General features: G+C 38.4%; 1 protein-coding gene across 2 annotated transcripts in view; it reads right to left on the reverse strand.

The window, feature by feature from the left end:
* Nucleotides 1–24,114, reverse strand: part of sh3pxd2aa (SH3 and PX domains 2Aa) — a 102,339-nt gene extending 78,225 nt beyond the window's left edge. For both annotated transcript variants that reach the window (XM_060860464.1, XM_060860463.1), the window contains exons 1-2: nt 23,529–24,114; nt 8,953–9,033 (exon numbers count right to left, since the gene is read on the reverse strand). In XM_060860464.1, coding sequence (XP_060716447.1) covers nt 8,953–9,033; nt 23,529–23,600 — 153 coding nt within the window. In that variant the 5' untranslated portion in view covers nt 23,601–24,114. The remainder of the gene's footprint in view (nt 1–8,952; nt 9,034–23,528) is intronic.
* Between the last annotated feature and the right edge of the window lie 336 nt (nt 24,115–24,450).

Here is a 24,450-nt window from a genome sequence, read left to right on the forward strand (position 1 = left end):
ATTTACACTAACAATTAACTACTGGCCTGAAGTAATTTTGTCCTGAAGTAAACCATTTCATTTGTTTTAAAAAGGTTTCTCAGAAATTGTTGTTAAGGTTATTGATGGTCAAATTCAAAAGAAAGAAAGAAGCAATTTATTTCAGTCTATTGTTTTTTATAAGAAAATGTGTGCAGAAACCATACTATTGAGTACAGCAAACGTCAAAGCTTTGCATATAACCGTATGCTCACATGAATTATGTTGTTCATATGCTTGAGAAACATGTAATTGGATTTTGCCTCACTGGAGCAATAACTAGTTTACAGCAGCAGCACGTATTGACCTGGAAGTGTGTGATTACTGTAGAGTACTGCTTGAGGTGAAACATTTATCAATATCATATTTCACTTTTCTTCTTCTTCTTCTTCTTCCTCTTCTTCTTCTTCTTCCTCCTTCTTCTTCTTCTTATTATTATTATTATTATTATTGCTGGTATGATATTATCAGGTCAAGTATTATGTAATAGTTTTCTCATGAAACTAGCTATTCTGTCTTGATCTTGTTCATCGTCCTTCCATCACAAGTCTTGAGCACAAGTAGATTATTCCGGCTACTAATTCTGTAAAATGCATCCTGTGTTATCGTTGTTATGGCTGCAGTGTATTCAGCCCCAGCTCTTTTACGTATTTGATTCCTTTCTGATCACCTCAATGCCATGTTACTTCACAATCTAGAAATAAAGACCTTGACAAATTTCTATTTATAAGGAGTGAAAAATAGCCTTGATGTGGATTGATGCCTCAGACAATCTTCGCTACGGTATTACAAGGATGCTGAAGTTTTAAGAGAGAAGGAATGGTGAGCAAGAAAGACAAACAGTGAAAAGGATACTGACGACAGGCCAGAAAAAAGAGAAGGCTAGTCAGAAGGAAATGTTTCAGCAACAGAGTCTCTTCCCATGGCAAACACAGAGACCAGCTTTGTAGCCTGCTAGCTTTTTAAGTAACATCATTCTTTGGCAATGTGTAACCAGATCAAAGCGCATATGTGTGTTAAACTGAGGGGGTGGTCAAGAGCTCAGGGTCTGGCAAACAAACGGCCTGACATGCACTCAGTCACACAGTAATCACAGCCACAACTGCCCACACACACATCAAAAGTTTTATGTCTCACCGCACATCCCCTCACTCGCTATTTCCATCCTGAAATTTCAACACATGGCACCAGCCTACAGACACACCAGTCTTGAGGATCACAGGGATACAAAGGTACACACTCTCTTTCTCTCTCGTTCCTCTACTGAAGCCTCAATTAATCATGCTGACTTCAAACCACTCTCAGACAAGGGGGAAAATAAAGCATGGTACAGACACCTTCTATATTACACCACACCATTGAACTTTGTCCCTTTGTCTAATTTTAAATTAGTAATAACTCATTTTCTGCACTGATATAAAAACATCTCACCAAACCTGAATCTCTTCCTAAACTAAATTAGTCCTAAGTCAGCTGTAAATACAAATATCATAAAAAATTGCAAACAGCTTCTATTATGGATCTATAGTTTGATTGGATTATTTGGAAATCAGATGAGACCTATGAGTCTGGATTGAGCTCAAAGGAAAGCTACTGTAACTCAAATGACCTAAACCTAACCTGTAAACTAAATTTACAACCATGTTGAGCAGAAAAGCATCTCAGAATGTGCTAACACATCAAATCCTTGAGGTGCACGGACTATGACAGAAGATCACATCAGGTTCCGTTCCTGTCATCCAAGACCAGGAACCTACAAGGCTACAGTAGGCACAGACTCACCTATACATGACAGTTGAAGACAGAACAAAGACCAGACAACATTTATTTTCATTGTTTGGTTCAATTTATAAAAAGAGGAGTGTTGTATAAATGATTTCTATTTCTAGCTAGTAAGATGAATAGTTAATGGGGTATTTTAAAATAAACTTTAAATAGTTAGGAGTGTTGGAGGTTAAAACCTCCATTGTTTTTTTTTGCAAGCACAGTGAAGAAGTGTGTTCATAACGTGTAGGTGTTCGCTCATGAAACATGTCTTTATCCTCCACGCCCAAGTTCAGATAATAACTAGCCATTCTTCTCCCACTGAACTGGCGCATGATACCGAACTGGATGCTTGTTGACCCTGGAAAAGTGCTGGGACACCAAAATTCTGTGCCAGTTGAAGATGCCAGGAGTGCTTAGTGGTCTGGAGGCCCCTTATGGGCACATAAAAAGTGGGTGGCTCCAAGCAACTCATGCATTCCCCTATTCCCATTTCGGATAACACTTGGTCCACAGTTATCTGGTTACAGTAAGGAGGAATGTTCTGAATCCTTAGAGGATCAGCAGGTGGCTGGAGAAACAGCTCTACTGTGTGAAGTGGTAGTCATGTGCTATTAATTTTCAGTGATGTGGAGTTTTTATAAATGTGGAAGGAAATATAGAGATTGTGAATCATAAAAATACATACATGTGTATAAGAATGTGGGACACCATGGTTTGTATATCCTGTAAAGATGAAGAGATTCTTTTAAAGAAAGAGGAAGAACCAGTAACTAAAAGGATGTATGCGAGTCATAAAATGAGTCAACCCCCTCTAGACGACATACCACTCTACCACAAGGAGGTAAAAATATCACTCTATATCCACACAAATATAGTCATAATCAGCCATAACAGAGACCTAACACAAAACATCTGTATCCAAATTTATATCTGATGTCCAAGAAGAAACTGGTCGTTATCTGTTACTGACAGAGCACAAATGTCTATTATGTCAGCAACAGCACCATGAAAAGATCTTGATAATTCTCTCAGATAATTCTCATAATCCTGTCAGGTTAGCTCATGATTAGCAACTAATCAGCTAATGTAAGTAATATGATTATGAACATCACTTCTCAGAAATCCTGTCCAGTTTAATAGTCAGCTACTGTTAGTTGTAAATATTGTACATTTGTATATGGGACCAAAGGCGTAAGTTTGATTTTGACATTGGTGGGGACATAATTTATTTGACATTGGTGGGGACAACATTCCCCGTATTTTGTGCATATTTTGTTGTTATAAGAATACTTTCTTACTCACATACTAGTAGCCTGCATAATCATTTCATACAACGGAATATAGCTGCAGCGTACTGTACCTCAACACATTAGTGAGAAAGACAAAGTCAATCAAACAGCAAAGTGGGTTAGAGAGGCAGGACTCAAAAAAGGCAAAGGCCAATCCTTTTAGAGAGGTGAGTTAAAGAGATTCATTGCAGGGGTAGATCTGTTAACCGTTTGTGTTCCACAAGTTGCACTATTTTTTATAGAACGCCATTGTAAAATATTTTTCATCTTATTTAATGATTCCTGGATAAATGTTAAATGAAATAAGTAAAAAAGCACAAGACACAGACGGACATCAGTGGTTATGTATATATATAGGCTTGGTCGAATTATTGCTAGGGACAATTGATTGTTCCCTGGATATTGGTAGGGACATGTCTACCCAAATCGACACCCTTGTATGGGACATTCAAAATCTCTTAGGAATCCTGTAGATTATGTATCATGAAGATTTGTGAATGTGATACCTCATGGCAGCTAATCAGCTAATGTGAGTAATAATATTGTGAACATTTAATGAATGTGATGTAAAAACCATTTCAGGAATCCTGTTACTTTAGCTTGTGTTATATAATCAGCTAGTGTTATATCAGTAAATATTATAATGTGAGTGTGACTCTAAAAAATGGCAGGTTATATGATGTTAGTAGATCAGCTAGTAAATATTATGACAATTTATGAACGTGAGGTAAAAATCTCAGAAATCCTGTCCTGTTAGAGAGTTAGCTACTCTTAGTATTAAATATTATGATCATATGTAAATGGGAAATTACAAATCTCTCAGGAATCCTGTAAGCTGGATCATGTATCATAAAGATTTATAAATGTGATGTAAAAATCCTCTCAGAAAAATCGTTCAGATTATCACACTTTAGACAATCAGCAAGTGTTTATAGTAAATATTGTGAACATTAATCAATGTGAGCTAATAAATACTCTCAGAAATAATGACAGGGTAACTTGCATTAGCTAGTCATAATATTATGAACATTTGATAACATTTGATAATGTTGATGATGTTGGGTTACCTAGTCAGCTAGTGTTATATCAGTAAATGTTATAATGTGAATGTGGCATGAAAAATCTCTGAAATCTGTCTTTGGATTGACTTTTGATCACTTGTGAGCATTACTGTGTCCTGAAATGTGTATAGGGCTAAGCCCTAACTAGACTCACTGAAACAGCAACAACAGGAGTAACAGTTTTGCGTCAAAGTAAAAAGTCAAGTTTTTCATGTTAGTAGTGAATATTATAAACATTCCATAATGTGTTGTATTTTGTTATTTATGTAAAAATGTAAAAGTTGCTATTACATGAATGCGATTTGGAATATGAACAAACCAGACCTTGTGGTAATACCGATCCACAGACACTCCCTGTCATCTTGCTTTTGTCTGCTACTCAATGTTTTATTTCTGATCCAAAAACATAACAAAAAAATCCACCAGAAGCTTGGTCAACCAGCCACAAATATGTCAAGTACAAACCCAGCAACCAGACATCTTGTATCAGCAAAATGCTGTTGAAACACAACAGAAAAACACTGAGTGAAGGTCAGCCAGAAGCCACAAAAATGTTCAGCACTGAAAACTGACTTTGGATCACATGAGCAGAATGTGTTCTGAAATGTGTGGATGGCCAAGCAGTAAAATATGTTCTAATTAGACTCACAAAATCAGCAATATGACAAATCCGACAATCCGATACAACAAAATCTAAATGGTCATAGAAAGCAAATAGAGGAGAAACATGCTTTTGATGCTTTTGTGGATGAACAGAAGACTTGCTAATCTTACAAACTGGTTTCTTGGGTAGAGGCCTTAATATATAAACTGTCCTCTTTATATATGGTATGAAGTCAGTTTATGGATAAGAATAAATTTAGGATTATGCTTGCAATTCTCAGTCGCAGATTTGGGACAAAGTAAAATGGCTAACTTTGCCGTTGGCGCTCGAGATGAAAAGAGCTTCTGTTCTATTTGGGTACACACCATAGGTGGTACTCCCTGTAAGGGAGCAACTCTGACACACATTCAGCTAAGGGGTAAAGAAAAGAAACCTTTAGCATATGGTCATTCGCCTCATTTTGTCGTAGTCAAAATCAACCTCAACAAACTCCTGCTCAAATAGGAAAGCAAGATATATGCAAGCATTCTGTGTAGTTTCAATAGTAAAGAGTGTAATTTCAATATTCAAAATTCAATATACAGTGAGTAGTTTGTAATTTGTAGTAATTTGTGGATTTTAAGGTCAGTGTTCCTAACATATGTCAAAGCTTGACATGACTTTCACCATTTTTAAGTTTGAATTTGTGTTCAGAAAGCTGAAATCCCTGCTACCAGATCCTATCCAACCATGAAATTCTATCTTTGGTGTTTTATTCGTACCTGTGCTTAATGCTGATGTAACCATGCAGTAGAACCTTTCTTCCTACATTGATTAATTAGCTTGCATTAAATAAATAGCAACTTTTGATTGTCAGTAACAAACAACTGAGCAAAATGGTCCAGTTTTATGTTCAATGCAAGGACGTAACACCACATCTCATATCTGGGATGTTCCCCAATGATATGAACTCATTTTTTTTCCTTTAGTCTGAATTAATGAAACTAGCTAACTAGCTTGTTTCTTGTGTTACTAATTGATAGTCATTTAGGATTCCAGATAGCCAACCACACTAGAGATTTTACTTGCCCAGTGACCTAGATTACAAATTTATGATTGGAATACTCTATGCTGAGGTACAGCATCAACCTTATCATTTCAGATTGACAAGGTTAAGTGTCATATTGTCAACAACAGAAAAGAATATTACATCATCCTGCTGAATAGAGAAGTCATTACTCAATAACCAAGGTAAAACATCACAAATGCAATTTATGACTATGTAACATGTACTAAACCTATTCAAAATTTATGAAGCCATCTTGGCTTTACTCTCTTTCTGTCTAGCTCTGTGCATGTTGCTAAAAGCAGGATAACTTCAGGCACATAAATATTTTACAGTGGAAAGGCTCTAATCCAGTATGAGCTAGAAGCTGGCCAAACAAGCTTGAATCATGAAAGAAAGCCCCAGGGGAAAGGCATCAACACTGCAGCCTGGCAAGCACACCATGATATAAACCCAAAATATTACAAAGATGCCTCCAAACATGGCATCTGTTCAACAATCGTGCAGCATGCAAAGGATAGACTCTGCAGGAAAGTGCGCATTGTATCGACCAGCTGGTACAGCACTCTGCCCAACACACTTATGACCATTGCTTAGTGATTCAAAAATAATATGATCAAAAGCCCTTATTCTTGATCAACAGGGGTGTGTTTTGTTTTATATGGAGCAAAACACATTGGGGAGTGGTCCAATAGTGCTGAATCAGCTGTGAAGTAAATTTTCCCTAGTTCTATCTAGCAAGAATTACTGCACACAACTCAAATGGCAGCAGCTAGTCATAACTAAAAGCCAGAATTTAGAATAATAAAGTGCATGGAGCTTCAGTAACAAGATCTCATCAGGGCTGAAGCAGCAGATTTGAATCCAATTTCCATTTTCTCAAAGTAGACCACAAGCCATATGAGAAAGCGTCTTAATCTTCCTTCACCATCCAGTATTAGTGTGTTTATTATGCAAAGGCCTGTGTAAATGTGGAGTAAAACTGTGCGTTAACTGTCGACTTTCAGTTTGGCATGGGAGGTGTGGGGCTTGCTCAGCAACTCCTCTGTAGTTTATCAATGGAGGCTTTGACACTGGATCCACCTTCCTGGTAGGAACATGGCTTCCTCTACAACACAGTGGGCTCTTTTCATAGTCCCATATGGGTCTAAAATAGGTTAACTTAACATGGGTGCTGTGATAGTGGAACAAACACACAAATATATAGATAAACATAATGTGAGACACATGAAAAATATTCAAATAATTTACCATGTTCTTTTAATATATTGCAAGGCACTTCCAAATAGATAATGGCCGTTTTATGTTGTTTTTTTTTTAATATCATATAGCAATTATACAGCAAAAATGTGCCAATTGACATGTGCGTTGCAAATCTATTAAAATAAATTGGTAAATATTTTTTTGGTTTAAATTTAATTTCTTTTTCCAGATTTTTTTAACATCCTTTTAGAAAACTAGATATCTAAATAGAATCCTAAGAATAAAAAAAAACCAACATGAGATATGAAATTATATTTTATAAAATGTGGCCTAGATTATTTAAGAGCTATACATAGGATGTGACTAAAACTCATACATTCATTCATTCATCTTCTACCGCTTATCCGAACCACCTCGGGTCACGGGGAGCCTGTGCCTATCTCAGGCGTCATCGGGCATCAAGGCAGGATACACCCTGGACGGAGTGCCAACCCATCGCAGGGCACACACACACTCTCATTCACTCACACAATCACACACTAGGGACAATTTTCCAGAGATGCCAATCAACCTACCATGCATGTCTTTGGACCGGGGGAGGAAACCGGAGTACCCGGAGGAAACCCCCGAGACACGGGGAGAACATGCAAACTCCACACACACAAGGTGGAGGCGGGAATCGAACCCCGACCCTGGAGGTGTGAGGCGAACGTGCTAACCACTAAGCCACCGTGCCCCTAAAACTCATACAAATCCTGTAATGCTGTTTTATTTATTTTGTTTCTAATCCAAATAATCAAAACAGACCTTAAGGGAAATATAACTGCTGGGACAAGATTTCTGACAGGTTTCCTGAGAGGATTTTTAGTTGCATTCATAAACGCTTCCAGCTGCTAATACTGGTTGATTAGCTAACATGAGCTAATCTGACAGGATTTCTAAAAGAAATCTTATATTCGTACATTTTTATAATACTTACTCTCTAACATTAACCAGCAATAGCAGGTAAACATGCAGGATTTCTGAGAGGAGTTTAGGGTTTATATTTATAAGTAGTTCCAATTTTTACTTCTATGTTTGTTGGCTAGCTAAAATGCGCTAATCTGACAGGATTTCTAAAAGTACGATTTCTGGTTGTATACATCTTCAAACTGTATATAGATTAAAATGTTTGATAATCCATGTATAAACTAAAATGTTGACATTATTGTGGTATCCATATATACATTAGTATATAGTACACAACAGTATCCATATATACATTACATTTTTATTTTAAAAGATTACATTAATAGTACTTCATAATGGAGTCTGATTTTGGACTCATAAACACAAGAGAATTAAATCAGCTTTTATTTTGGGACTGTATGCATTTTTAAAACACATTTTATATATGGGCTCCACACATGCATGTCCTAATCCACACACCCTAATCCTGAGACATGCATACAAACCTAAAGCCTGAGGGAATGGGCTGAACACGTCCACTCCCATTCTACAACTCCAGTCTACAAGGTCTGGCTTACAGTTCTTAAACAGGAATTTTGTAATGTACAAGACCATGCACTGTATTAAAACTGCTTATAAAAGTCAATTTGGTCCTGTCAGTAATGCATGCTACATTAAACAAAATTAATTTCACTTTCTTTCCAAGCCATTTATCAAATAAGCTGCCAATCAGGGTGGCAGTAAGCATGCGAGGGAGTTCTCTCTGACGTCTGACGTGTTTATCAGCAACTGACAGAAAGCGTTTGTGCTAAACTATTGCTGGATATTTGCATTTTTGTAATTCTGTTTCCTGTGTGAAGTTGTGTATATATAACACATAATATAATTTATCTGGAATTGTGGGGAAACACATTGCTAAATGAGTGGAGTGTGTGTGTGTGTGTGTGTGTGAGAGAGAGAGGGAAAGAGAGAGACAGAGAGAGAGTAGTATGTAAGTGTGTGTATATGAATTCCTACCTGAAGGTCGAAGAATTTGCTGTATCTCCGGTAGATAACGTGGGACGTGGAATCAGAGTATGTGACATTGATGAGATAAACCTGCAGATAAAACATACACACAGAGAATGTGAACTTCAGTTTACTGACAGATCCATTACACTCTTCCTGCCATCTCGCATATATGTACGGTATATGTAACAACATCCACATGTTACTTTTCTCTCTCATGAACTTCTTTTGTTACCATGAAACCATAAAAATGTCAGAAAACTGAAACTTACGAGTTTACCTTTATACAAAGCACTAACCCTGTGGACTATTTCCAAGAGTGCCACATAAACATTCCCCATACTATGGACACTTACCATAGCCATGACTACAAACTTAATCAGTTTTAATCTGTTTACATGGAACGTCTGCCATAACGTCCCTGTTTAATTGTTGGTGAGCATTTGATACATTCATCATATCGCCTGTGCTACCTAGTGGTGCATAGGTAGCACAGGCGATGCTATCTAACTAACGTTCTCCCCACAAATCAGTGTCCTCCCACTTAACATACTGAGAGGAAGCAGTCTGTTGTGGTCAGGATTGAGTTAAGCTCTTAAAACAAAAGGAAAAACTTCAACGTGATGCACAATGTACCGTGTGAAGAAGAATTCACACCATATACAACACATATGGAACATATGGTGTAGTGTAATCATCATTCCGTCAAATTCACACCACTTTCAACTCTCTAATCTCTACAGATGCCCATATTTAAAGCATCTATTGACACACTGAGGCCAAGCTGTAAACCTCAATAGAGGTTACTTAAATTCAAGACACACTGCAGTAAAACAGTAAATAAACAGCAGATAATAAATAAAAACTAAAGAAAATAACCCTCAGATATTTTCAATCAATATAAACAGATGAATGATGTGTATGTGACAAATAAAATTTGACTTGATTTGATGAATTGATCTCCACCAGTCCGATACAAAATTAGTCAGGACACTGTTGGGTTTCAGTGTGAGGTGTTTTCACCTTCTATTTTTCATAAAATTAACAGTATTTTAGTCATTGAATTTAAAGCCTGCAAATTTTTTATTCGTATGAACAAGCACTTGGGGAATCTCATAGAGAAGGCAAGACAAATATACTCATAGAATACTATACATTTTTAAAGCACTGATTGCTACTTTCATATGAACCTCCACCACTGTAGACTGTAACATGACAAAGCCAATCAATGTTGAACATGGAAACCCCGAAACAGGTGAAAAAAATGGTGAAAAGAGTTAAACATTGCTTATCCGTTTTATTTTCCATATAATGTCTCTAACATCTCTATAACATCTGCAACAACGGCAAATATTGTGAAAATCAGCTTGTATTTCTCCTTAGACATTCAGTGGCTAACTAGAGAATCACAAACGATCTAAAATGGTGTAGTTGTGTGTAATTGTCTATACAGCATCATTGCTTCCTATTTCAAAAAATTCAATGCATAAATGCTGTTGCTGCTTTCATGACAGGAAGTAATCTGTAGCAGTAAGATGGGGGCCTTTCCCAAACCAAGACCCTGTCCAACAGTGCATTGTTCTCAAAAGCTAAATAAGCCTTAAGGCCATGAAGCTTTACACATCAACAAGGCACCATGACATCATCTACTGCCAGGGTGTAAAATAGGGCTGAGACTGCAGAAGAAAACAGTAGAGGCGTTCACGCTTTTTGAAATTCCCCTCTGGAGGGTTTAATTAACTGCTGCATGTTCACCCAACTTCACTCAGCATGTAATTGAGCTTCTACACAAAGAGCAGGGGCGGTTTCTTTTGATCTTAATATACTGAGAGCAATTCAGAAGCTTTGACTTATTTAGGACTGTTTAGCAATGACATTAATATTCATTACTTTGAACTAAAAGTGGCACATTTAGAGTTTAGACTTCTGTGATGTATAAATGTAATACAAACCATAAAATGATTGCTCAAAATGGTGCATGGTTTGGGTTCTATTACATTTTATAAAATTTTGGCCTCAATTACTTATGAGCTGTAGACGGGATGTGATTAAATCTCATATTGATCCTGTAACACATTTTGTTCACTCTGTTTCAATTTCAAATGATTACAACAGAAATATAACTTTTGGGACAGGATTTCTGACAGGGTTACTGAGAGGATCTTCATAAATGATTTCAGCTGATAATACCGGTTAGCTATCCAACGTGAGCTAATCTGACAGAATTTCTCAGACGATTCTTAGGATATATTCCTACATTTTTATAACTGTTATGACTGACATTACCCGGCAAGCTAATATCAGTAATTCTGACAGGATTTCTAAGAGAAGTTTATGTTTTATATTTATAACCGATTCCAATTTTTTACTGCTTTGATAGTTGGCTAGCTAACATGCGCTAATCTGACAAGATTTCTGAAAGGATTTTAGGTTTTATTTATAACATTGGCTGGTTTTTAGGTTATAATCTGAAATATATACATAGTTATTATTCACACAGACACCAAAAACTATCTTAGTTCTATAATATTGTGTTAACGCATAAGATACCGACCATACATTGGCTGATATTCTAATGGAGAGTGAGTTGAGAAGCTGTAAACATAAGGGCACTGAAATATATTATTATAGTTATGAGCAGCGATTTGCTTCATGTTAGAGAATTCTGACTGAGTGGTTGAAGCAGAGAAAGGAAGGTGGTGCAAAAATTGTGTCATGTGAAAACTGTGAATTTACTGGAACCAAGATAGGGGAAAGATAAGTTTCATGAGTATTCTCTCTCCCAAACCTTGAATTATTCTTATGCCAATATGGTAATGTGTCCCACAACAGGCAAAGACTGCTAGAACCATTCAGGTGCTTAATGGAGCGGCAACAATGAACGGTGCAAGAGAGTTAAAGTGTTTTTTTATTTCCTTACATTGTTGTATTTTACATTAAAAACCATCTGATCAACCTCTGCAAAATGAGTGTCCAAAAGGACTGCACCAGGAGACCAAACTATGTTACACAAGGTAAGCAGGTGCACCAGTAAAGGACTGTCAGTGCCTGGATTCAGCTGCTGCCATGTACCTGACATTGCTGTTAAATTAACAAACATGACGCAAGAGACACAGGTGAAGCAGAAACAAAGATAAGTAGCATGTGTGTGTGTGTGTGTGTGTGTGTGTGTGTGTGTGTGTGTGTGTGTGTGTGTGTGTGTGTGTGTGTGTGAGAGAGAGAGAGAGAGAGAGAGAGAGAGAGAGAGAGAGAGAGAGAGAGAGAGAAACAGACAGAAAGAGAGAAACAGAAAGACAGAGAGTGATGTTGATTTGACAGGCGAGTGTGTAAGTATTGTTTTTCTGGAAGGGCACCAGCAGTTTCTCCGGCATTGGCAAGCAGCTAAAAGCCTCCACAGCTGCTATTATTCTCTGTGGTCAACACACATAGAGAAGCAATGATCAGTGTTTTCTTCAGTCATATACACACCACAGATGAACAATTAACATACTTATGCATCTGTGAATCGCAAAAGGGCTCTGATTGCCTAGAAATACAATCAATGGGAATTTCTGGAGCAATTATATAGGCTATGTTTATTACAGTGTCTTCACCAGGTTGCATACATAAGAATATGTCCACAATAATGCTTCAAATACATCACTGTTGATCATCGCTAATGCATATTCTACTTTTTAGATTTTTTACTCACTATAGCCAGTCGTGTGTTACCAGACTAAACAGTGCCCCCAAGAAAGTAGGTTAGGTCGCTAAGACTTTTCATAGATTTTCTAGACTATTATAACTAGTGGGATTATATTATAACAGGATTTCTAAGAGAATTTTCTAGGTGTAGTCATAAATATTCATGATGTCTACTAATACAGCTGGCTAGCTTATCTGAAACTTACCTGACATGATTTCAGAGATGTATAGTTATCATGATTAGTCTGTGTTTAGTCTATATTTATCAAGTTATATCGTCAGTCTGTGACCTAGTGAAACGTTTCTGAGACTATAAAGCACTTCTATATGTTGCTCTCGATAAGCACGTCCGCTAAATGCTGCACAATTGTAAGTGTATAATTTCTATTGCTAATGCTAGCTAGCCAGTTAACATGGACGAAACTGACAGGATTTCTGAAAGACCATTCATGTTCTATCCATGATGTTACTCTTAACACTAGCTGATAGTTTATTTGACTCAAAAACTCTGTGATGAATATTCATTGCTACTATTGGCTGGCTATCAACATGAACTAATCTGACAGGATTTCTGAAAGGATTTTATGTCATGTTCTAAAATGATTCTAATCTTCAGTGCTAATGCTTACTGGATAACTAACATGAAATAAATCTGACAGGATTACTGGGAAGATTTTTCTGTGATATTCATAAACATGGCTTACCATCCTGTACCATTTAAACAACAATGTTAGTAGGACAATTCCACATAACTGTCAATCTTAGCACAATCTCAGTTGCCTTCTTTTTTCTGCTGTATTTTCACATAGCCTTGGAAAATAAACAGATGAATTTCCACAGTTTCCTTAGTGATGTACAAAACATGCACATGTACAGTGTCGTTTTCTTTCATTGTATGCATACATGATGTTTTTTTAAAGCCTTTAAAATTCACAAAACGTAGCCTTTCCTCCAAAATACTCACATCCATAACGCTGGTAGATCGTTAAACATAGTTAACATAAAAATAAATATATTACTTTTGAATGTAGGTCTGTCTTATTCCAGTAAAGTCACATGAGTGGATAAGCTTGTACAGGCATTGGGGTGAACATGAGTTCATACGTCTCATTTATAACAATGGAAAAGCCCAGTACTGCTGATAGACCGGTGAAACTGGGACACAGCAGCATTGAGAGGGAGATTTAGATGTGTTGCTGTAGATAGCTACTCTTTTGATGAGTTGTAGCGTATGTTGTGTCCACTCTAAATATGATACTGGGAAATGGCCTGCACTATGCCGCTGGCAATCTTAAATACCGTTCATGCCACTCTGCCGCGCGTGTGTGTATGTGTGTATAGCCATCTAAATAAATCCCAGCTTATCATGTACTGCAGCAGGGCTGTAGCCAACACCAGGAGATACCACCCTGAAAGTCAATGAGAGTGTATGTGTATGTGATTGAGAGAGAGAATAGCATCAAGCTCCTTTTGCAAGTTGCAGCACAGAATACTGCATGTGCATGCATTTAAAAAAAAAATAAAATAAATGAAAAATGACAAACTTGTGGACGTGTGGGTGTGTGACCAAACAATTTAAATAAAGCTCCTCGACCCGACAGGCATGCAGGCTAGGTCATGCGGCCTTTCCCTCCCCAACTATAACACTTAATTGCATAGTGGAGAGCAACCTTGATCTGTGGGTGGATTCGCATGTGTATAAAAGTTCGTCTCGTCGCACTTTTCTCTCCGCTCATTTGCGGACAGTGGCATCCGCATAGCAGTCTGTAGGGGAATAACAGCAATCGCTTCAATACTGAAAATATCAGGCTCAACCCGACTGGCCCTCAGAGCATAGCAGAAATAGAATGGTGCTCAGAGACAAGCTAAAATCTGATCCTGAGTTGACGTGTAAGATTCACGTTACAGTTTCTCTCCCAGATTGTTTAAAGCTTCAGTCAGAACAAGAAGTGGCAGATTTTAAAAGTACAATACATTAACTTTTATTCACCTGTAGAAAAAGGTACAAAGGAAGCGAATAACAAGCCTTACATTTGCATTTGATCCACACTAGCCTTTACCAGTCATTTACAGGAATTCACCATTTTGTGCCCAAAAGTAACACAAAATTAACAAATTGTGGGGGATGTGGTATTGTAGCTCAGTGGATAAGGTGTTGTCCTACTGATCAGAAGGTGATGAGTTCGAATGGTTTAAGTCAAAGATCACACACGCATGTACAGTAGCAACACACACACACCATTTAAACTCTTCCAGAATAACTAATTTATGAGCCTTTTCTGATTGATTTGTTGTTTTTCTGCCATCATAATGGAAAAACAGTGTACTCAATGAGTAACTCAAAATCATATTTGATGAGCAAATCTGTCCAAACCCACACAAGCTATGTAATTGTTAACAGTGACAAAAACATTAAGACTTCTGGTCGTTTTAGTCAACACAGAATTTCTTATGCTTCGCTTGTCTTGTGAATTCTTTGTATGATTGAGGCAAGATGATCGAAACAGATACTGAACTATATTCTTAAATCAGCAATTAAACTGTAGAGTGCAATTTGTAGATTTGATCTCTTTAGGAAGCAAATAAACCAAACGCAAAAGAGCTCTTTTTATCCTCAGAAGCTTGCCGGGTTCACAAATGAATTCCCTTCAAATGTTTGAACAATAATAAATATCCATGTTTTTACAACCAAATGAGCTTGTGAGAATTACCACAATGGGAAAAAATATGTGTCAAAACAAAATGTCACAGAAAACCGACAGAAATTACTACAATGCTAGAAGTTAGAGATTCTACAGATAACAATAGACAATTTGGGAAATTTTTTGAAAAGCTTTCAAAAACTCAATTAGGTGCAGTTGCAGAAGACATTAGTCTCATTCATGCAAAACTTTTTGGAATACATCAGCAGGAAATATGGTCAAGTTTGGAGGGTGGTGTATAAATCACTGGATTCAACATGGTTCATATCCCTAAAATATAATTTCCATATTACAGTATTATAAAGCGTAATGACGGACTAATATCCAGCTCAGATGTGTTCCACTTCCTCAGACTGAAAACATTTCAAATCTTGAAGAAATCTAAGCGACGCATAATACAAATTTACACACCTCTGTTCCAAAAAATAAGAAATAAGAAACTTACTCTACAGCCAGCAGTCCACTGTCCTTCAGATTTGTCTTGCCGAATGAGTGGAGAAGCACTTTAGAAGGTTTGGTGTGGCTGGAAAGCAGCAGGCCTTACCACTAAAAGCTCTGAACCCCGCCTAAAGACATCTATTTAAAGGCTTGTATAAAAAAAAAAATACTCTACCCATCTTCCACGATTTCGACTCGAACATTTTGCCGCCCACAAAACCTTCATTACAGGATAATAATATAGTAGAACATCGGAAATCAATCATGCAAAGACATGAGAAAGTCTTCCAACACATGGGTATAAAATCAATTGCAGAACTACTGATGTTTCTGAGAGTCAAATCCCTTCTAAATATATATATCTATTTTCCAGCTTGAAAGAATGTATGATGGAATATACAGCATATGCTTTTGGTTTCTCTGCATGTGTTTTTGTCCCTGAATTTAAACCACACAACACCCAAAGCTGATGTACTTCTCTAGTATATGTCACATAGGATATGTAGGAATATTTAACCAGTGTTTATCCAGTTGTCAGGTTCAGTGATATCTACCAAATATTGTTCATCTGAGATTCCTTTTCGGATAAAATACTGCCAAATTATACACCTACTGTCATGCATCCATTCATCTTCAGTAACCATATTATGCTGGATAGGATTGTGTGGATCTTGGAAGCACAGGGCAAATGTCAGGAACATACCCACAGATGGGACGAAAGTTCATTACAGAGAACCAGGCACACACATTCCTATCTAGAGCCAATTTTGAGAAGATAATGTGCTTGCTGACAAGTTTTGGTATGTCAGAGGAAACTGGGGAACCTTGAGGAAACCATGGTTCTGTCTTAGAAGAAGAAGTCTTTTATTATTAGCACATATCTGACCCAAATGGAGTCTGAGCACAGGGTCAGCCATGATGCAGAGAGAGGGTTAAAAGCCTTGCTCAGGGATCCAACAATGTCAGCATGGCAGTACTAGGGCTTGAAATCCAATCCTCCAATCAACAACAAAGAGCCTATCCACTTAACCCACTGCCCTGTGGGATTTTGGCATAGGAAACCCTTGTTGTATGAACACAAGCTGATAAAAAAAGGAATACACCCCTGATTGAGATGCAAATTCAGCACAAGGCACCATGCAGATACACCTCCAGGCAGTTCACTGTAGATAATCCAGCTACTGGCACGTTTTGGGAGGTGTGAAGAAACTGAAGGAAACCCACACAGACAGGTGGAGAACACAGACACACAGGATCCCTGCATTGGTGAGAAGATCATGATAATAAACCGTCTTAAAAGGTTGTGCATTATAGTGATATAAACACTCAGACAGAAAGATTTCATCCGCCACTAAATAGTTTTACGCTTTGTCCATTAGATTAAGTCCTAAAGGTTCATTGTAGTACCATCGGAAAAAAATAGCTAACTATCCTAAGCACCCATTAGGAACACTTTCTCTAAATGTTTAATGGCTTGCCTTGTGTAATGGCTTGATGTGTGAACGAAACAAACATCTTGATGTGCGATTTAGACAGCATTAGGTTTATAGTGTCATACTGTTCTTGTAAAATGTGTCTTGGCTGTTAGCTTTCAGCAGCCAGAGTTGTTGCTAATAACATCCAGGGAAGGGGCTTTTGCAGAAAGTTTATTATCTCACAAATCATTAATTTGGTGGTATCTAGATTAAAGAAGTCACACAGATTAAAGAGGATTCGTTCAATCTGTGGTGAACATAGCAGCAAAAGATCAGAGAATGATGTCATGTTTAGGGAATGGTTTTTTTAACTGCTATGGGAAGAGTGTGGCCAGAAGACCCTTTGTCTTATTATTGCACAAACATCTCCACACACATGGCCTCTGCCCTTTTTTGTGGTTATTTCCACTTTATACATGACCTCAGCTTGGCCCCTTTACCTCATTTGCAGGAACTCACAAACACCGCACAGTCTTGGCACAGGAAGTAACGCACTGCATTTCCTGAAGAGATGTAAAAGTGTTGATTCAGCATACGCTTCCTACTTCCAAACTTTTAGGATCAGAGTTAAAAGGCTATCCCTGATTTTATCCAATCATGTAGCAGCTGCTTCAGCTGACTGTATAAAATGAATCATTTCCACTGGGATATTTAGCTTTAACCACTATACGCCAGGATGTTGTAATTCCTGCCAAACCTACAACCACGTCCACCAGAACAAGTTGCCTCGCTACACCCTGACAACCTGACGAAGGAATCACTTCCCCATGTGTATTTACCAAAAGCAGTTAAGTGACATAAATTGTCAAATTCTCTCGCAATAATGAGAAGTAAAGAGCTGTAAAGAACAGTAAAGTGTTCAGTTTGGCTCTGACCCCTATGAGATCCCATACTCCAGTCTGTCCCTTTTTTGTTTTCCACTATTTATCCATCTTGAATTCTTGAATCTGACTGATTTTTTTTTTCTTTAGGACAAGGCTATCATGCAGTCTTTTCTGCATAGCAAACTACATGTCTGAATTAATCTGTTCATTTGAGTACGTTATCGTTGCTATAGTAACAACTCATTCACATTAGTAAACGCTTGCATAATTGAAAGCTAATAATAACCAATTTTAAACACGTTTCTAGTTCACGATGAAAAACACAAACGTTGCTCTAGTGACACGTTCTCTATTCACTATTCAACTAGAAAAAAGGAACAATAAATAAATAACAAAAGTGTGGAAAATTTGGCACATTGCTTTTATTCTAAAAACAATTTTTCTGTCCATTTTGTTCCAATAATTGCACGTCCTGTCATGTTTTATTCCTGGCAGTGTCCTGTTCATGTTTTCACTCATAATCTGTCTGGTTTAACCCGATCCTCATTTCCCATCGTAATTTAGCCCTTTGTTTCTCCTCCAAGTCTTTTCAAAATCTTGCAGTACAAACAGAGAATTCACTTTACTTACACTTACACTCTTGGGCTGGTTTCCCACCTAGTTTTGTTCTTAAACTCTGTAGCAGAGGTCGACTTTTTGTGACATTTTTCATTCGTTTCGGTCGGTTTCACGTTGCACTGTTTGTCAAGTGCAGCAAATTATTTGCATGTGTGGTTCGGGGGGGTGCTTATGAGGGGTAGATCTTATGGGGTCTTAGAGAGGGTTGTTTTACCTCTCAAAAGGTCATACAGGTGTGTTTCTATTAGTAAAAAGACAGAAGATTAAAGTTGTTAACTACCATTTAATGAGCAAATAGAAGAGTCTCGATAAAGTTTGGCTTTTAGTTCGGATTTAACGATTACTTTCAAAAAGTGAAGTTGCACCTGCAAAAATTTCCAGGTTGCAACCTCTAGGTTGAGTATGGAAACTACATATGGAACCTATTTTGTTATTTCCTGTACTTTATACTTTTCTATAGACATGATTGGGTTGTTCTTTTGCCTATTACTTGTGGTTTTAAGAGAACATTTTCACCCTGGTTAACCTTGGTTGTCTGCCTGCCTGCTGACTGTGATGATGATTTAAGTAAACTATCTGTGCCTGCAAATGGTGTAATTTGGCTGTAGTTTGGTCTTCAGCTTCATTTAGATATAAGGGTCTAAAATCTTAACCTTATCCTGTATAACACAAAACATACTGTGAATCTCCAGCTGGGTCAAGAACCGTTTTCAGGAAGTGGGACTTAATGCCAAGAACTGCCATATATTAAGTGTACTGATCCCTGATCATTCTACTTCATCATATAAACGTAGGATCTAAATGCTACAAAAAGCAAAAGCTGACCAGAGGTCAGCTGTGCAGATTTCTGCACTGCGCAAAAGACCCCATATCTGTGATGTCTGCTGTGGCATGGACTTCCCACGATGCCCACACATGTCACTGTACCCACAGATCGTAGCTAGTACATGATGTAATTGCACTGCGCTCAATGCAATCCCATCCACCACCCTGCTGTTGACAAGCTGCAAACAACTCAAGCTTACAGAAGGAGTAAAAAAAAAAAGGATTAGAGAGAGAGAGGAAAATGACAACTAGACGACAAGCAAAAAAATAAATAAATAGAAACGATGCGGGACATCGTTTGAAATCTGGATCAAAATCATAAATCTGTAAAAGTAGTTAAAGGGTTGATCTGGAACCTGCAGGATGTGTTGGCTTTGAATGTAGGATCAGGTTCTTTAACAATTTGGTCGACTGGATAGAGCTGGTTTTAATGTGTGGAAAAGAGTAGGAACAAAAAAAAAAAAGGCCACACAGGCTTTGAGAAGAAGAAACAGAGCAGAACGACTGAAGATGGTTTAGAGACAATGCCTCACACACAGATACACACACACACACTTCTTGGACATGAAGGTCTCTGGTGGGAGTTGGGCTTTGGCACAGGCAATGAGAGAGACTTGAGGACAAATGACCTGAGTACCAAACCCACACAAGTAGAAAGTAGGACGGTGCGATAAGAGCTAAAACGATAACGACGGCTTTGCTTAATAGTGAAATCGTAATGATTTATCATGATCGTTCTGCACAGTTTAGAAAGCAAGACTTTTTCCAATTAAATTCACATTTAACAGGCTTTTTTTTTTTTACATTAGAAATTATCACTTTATAATGCTTCACAATAATATGTAACTGATAACTGCAAAATATAAGCGTTGTTTAGACTGGAGCTACTTTTAAAAATGTAGTTGAGGTTTAATTACTGCACTTTATTTAAAAAGCTGGAATTGTAGTTAGGCTAAAAGCTTAATAGAACCGACAAATACCCGGCTTTAATCAAAGTCAGTACTGCTCTTGATTACATTTAATTCGTTAAATGAAGCAAAAGTTGAGAACACGATCCGAGCATGATTAATTGAGCAATCCGTGCTATCTCTTTTACATGTGCGCACACACACAAATACAGGTCCTGCTTCCCTTCCCTCCAGACAAAATCTCCAAACAATGGACAGGCAGTGACTAAAGCCGTTTAACAGCCACCCTCACCATGCTGCTCACTGTTGGAGCTCAATGTTTAAAAAGGCCCTCCAGCACGCGCGCACACACACACACACACACACACACACACAGGGAGAGAGAGAGAGAGAGAGAGAGAGAGAGAGAGAGAGAGAGCACAGCCTTAAGCATGATGGCCTAATAAGTAAAAGGCTGAAGTCGAGATGCTATTGTGGCTGACATTTTATGACCTCTTTTAACAAGGATGTAATACAGCTGCCTCGACGTCTTCAAATTCAGATCAGGACTGTTCGTCTTTAAAAAGTGTTACTGAGCAGGGGGGAAAAAAAAGTGTATTTAGACACCTGATTCACATCTGTGTATTGAGTTCGAGCACAGACTGTTTTAATGTTGCGAGCACTATATACTTTTTGGCAGTTTGTCACTGCTTGGCTTCCTGTCTGGCAGCACAAGTGAGACACTCATGCACTATTTCCACTCCTGCTCTCGTGCTTTTATTAAACGACTGTATGTACAGGTATACGGCTTAGTAATAGTGACCGAACGGGTACGTTGAAGGCCATAATTGAAGACCACATCCTTTGTCATGACCTGAGAGCAGTGTAAAAAAAAGGACACACACATACATCACTAACAGATGTAAAGGAAAATGTAGAACTGCTGAAAATGAGGAAATGTTCGTCTTTCCTCTAGTCAGCGCAATTCTTTGGGATTAAAAGCTGAGTACAAATCCCCTTCCTCTCTCAACCACTATCTCTACTTGCCCCAACCCCCCCCCCCCTCCCCTCTCACAGGAAAAACATCTCCAGATGTTGGCCTGTGTGAAACTAAGGGATGAGTCTCTTGCATTTTGTCACCTTTCTCATGCGCTCCCTGGAGAGAGTAGAGGAAGAAAAATGTAGGACAGAGAAAATATCTTTCCACTGTTATTTCTGCTGATCTGGGATCAGTTTGGAGTTCAGCGCTGGCTGTTATGATGATGTCATCTCATTAACACCTAAAAGTACATCCGTATAGCCTTCTAAGGAAAAGAATCGGATGAGTACTTCAACCGATAACCTGCTCCAATGTGCATTAACCTCAATTATATTATGTTTTCTCCTACTGTTCTTGAAAATACTAAAAGCTGGTACTTGGCTAACAAAACCTAGAAATGTCCCATGAAAGTGCACGTTATTTATTCATGTGTTACAGAAATACAGCAGTTTATCTATGTTATAGATTTGACATCATATACACAGTTTTTAAGAGTATTAATTATTAATACAGTCCCCTCTGGAACAGCAAGGCCATTTTTTGTGGTTTACACTGAAGACATTACGAGTGTTGATGTTTTAGCTGAAACAACGCAACATGGGCAGATAAAAGAGGACATAAAAAAACATCTTAGTCAGATCTATATTTACATGGTAAGAGTGACATTTGTGTGAATTCATGCACTAGCGAGTTATACACGTGTTTATGTACTTTTCTGTTGTTTGGGGAGAACGTACATGAGACGCTGGCATGGTGTAGTAGAGCTTCATCAGTTCACTTCGGGCATCTTTATCAACTAACATCTAGACCGAAATAAGAGAGTAAACAATAATCACATGAGCTCAAGTCAAAGAAAACAAGGTACTGAAATTTGAATATAGACCAAGATGAACGCGCACAGGCTATATTTTATCTGCTATATTTTATCTGCTATATTTTATCTGCTATATTTTATCTGCTATATTTTATCTGCTATATTTACCACGCAGTTGCACCTAGTTATGCCAACATTCTGTTTTCTCCTTAGACAAAAATGTATTTATAATAATTGCTCCTGCTCCGAGGGATTTCGAGCCACATGCACTAAAATCGATACGATATGTCGTAGAAGTTTGTTGTTGTTACTTTTCTAAGCGATCCGAGTACCGATACTCACGGTACCGGGTCTCAAAGTGCCATAGACTCCCATTATAAACTTTAGAGGTTTATAACTCGGCCAGCGTCTTTATGCTGATACTCTGGACAAAGGGTTAAACTGATGGACCGACCGGCCTTTCGGTTTTCACGCAGCCGCCCACGATATATGCGAAATAAAAAAAAACTTTCCACAACATTGACATGTGACGTATCAAAACACTCAGAACTATGAGGGGAACTGCTTCACTCGTATTCGGGTGACGTCACGTGACGTCACGTGCAGCACCGCCCCCCCAAAAATCAAACATTATCTCAACATTGATGTGTGACGTATCAAAACACTCAGAAAAATGAGGGGAATTGCGTCACAGGTATTCGGGTGACGATACGTGACGTCACGCGCAGCCACGCCCCCCAAAAATCAAACATTATCACAAAATGGACGTGTCATATATCAAAACACTCAGCACAACGAGGGGAACTGGGTACACGGGTATACTCCAAAAGTATTGGCACCCTAGCATACCGGCTTTTGGGAATACTTGATCCGACAAGCCAACACCAAAGTTTGTGTCACGACAAACTTTACAAACGTAGTTGCGTATTTATGCACGTCGTATACAGTTCCTCAGTGTGCTGTGTAAGCAAATGCAACATCCATTCATCAGTCAACAGGCTTCCAGCGTGACCTCTTAATGCCTGTGCTACGTAAAATCCAAGCGTGACACATCAGAGCGTGTACATTCACCCAGGAGGTGTTTACGAGCTGCCGTCAGAACCCACAGACACAATCAAAACAAACCGATGACGTCATAGCCCCGCATCCTCGAGCGGCGGCTTTATCAATAACGAACCGCTTCCGGTTGTCGCGTGTTAGTTAGCGCTCGTGCACGGACCGTAAAACGGATATTTAATATGGTGGTCTAACGGGATTAAAGGCCCGTAACGATACTCACATAGTGTTTGGAAGGATGCCGTCTTTTCTCCACGTCCACCACTTTCACATCCAACACGGTCCGGAGCTGCATCGTTCAACCGGTTCGTACTGAAAGGAATAAAAATAAAAACACAAAAGGAAAGAAAAGAAGGAAATCCCGGGATGTAACGGGCTTCACCGGGCGGTAGAGACGGACACAGAGCGGGACAGTAACGAACACAACCGGATACTTTATTCTGCGCAGCGACGTTACAACAGCGAACACACCAACTTCTTTTTCACCGTCTCGTGCTGGGAAAATAAAATCTCTCCGGATCCATTTATTCTAACCGATTTTCCTTCCGTAGAGCTCGAGGACAATCCAAACCGACACGGCTGTAGTCAGAACCGATATACGATTAACGTCCTCGCGGTAATATTAATAAAAATTAAATACATATATATATGTATGTATATAATATTGTAATACTACAATCGCAAGGCTATAAACGTGATTACACGTGAGCGGACTGGCTACCAGAAGCCCACGGCTTCTCCTTTAAATGTGGAGCGCGCGATCCCGTTGGTTTTAACGCTCGCGCTCCCGTGTTCAGCGGCAGCGGTGTTCGAATCCATGTATCGAGAGTCGAATCCAGGAATCGATTCCGAGCAACAATGTCGTCCTTGGCAAGCGACTCTGAAAGAGCTTATACTTAATATTTAAGAAATCGAATCGAATGCTGTATGAAATCCATCATCTGGGATTAAACCTGTAGTTTAGACTGCGCTTTTATATTACGTGTCGATTTATATTATGAGTCGATTCTTGTAATAGGTGAATCGACTCCGATTCTGATTCGAATCCCAGTTTTCCTTGTAGGCCTGTGTGTGTGTGTGAAGTGGGACGGGCTGGAAGTGTGCAACCGAGGAATAAGAAGCCAGAGTGAAAGCAGAAGGAATTG

Source organism: Tachysurus vachellii, chromosome 24 (assembly GCF_030014155.1).
Source record: "Tachysurus vachellii isolate PV-2020 chromosome 24, HZAU_Pvac_v1, whole genome shotgun sequence".
Taxonomy (NCBI): domain Eukaryota; kingdom Metazoa; phylum Chordata; class Actinopteri; order Siluriformes; family Bagridae; genus Tachysurus; species Tachysurus vachellii.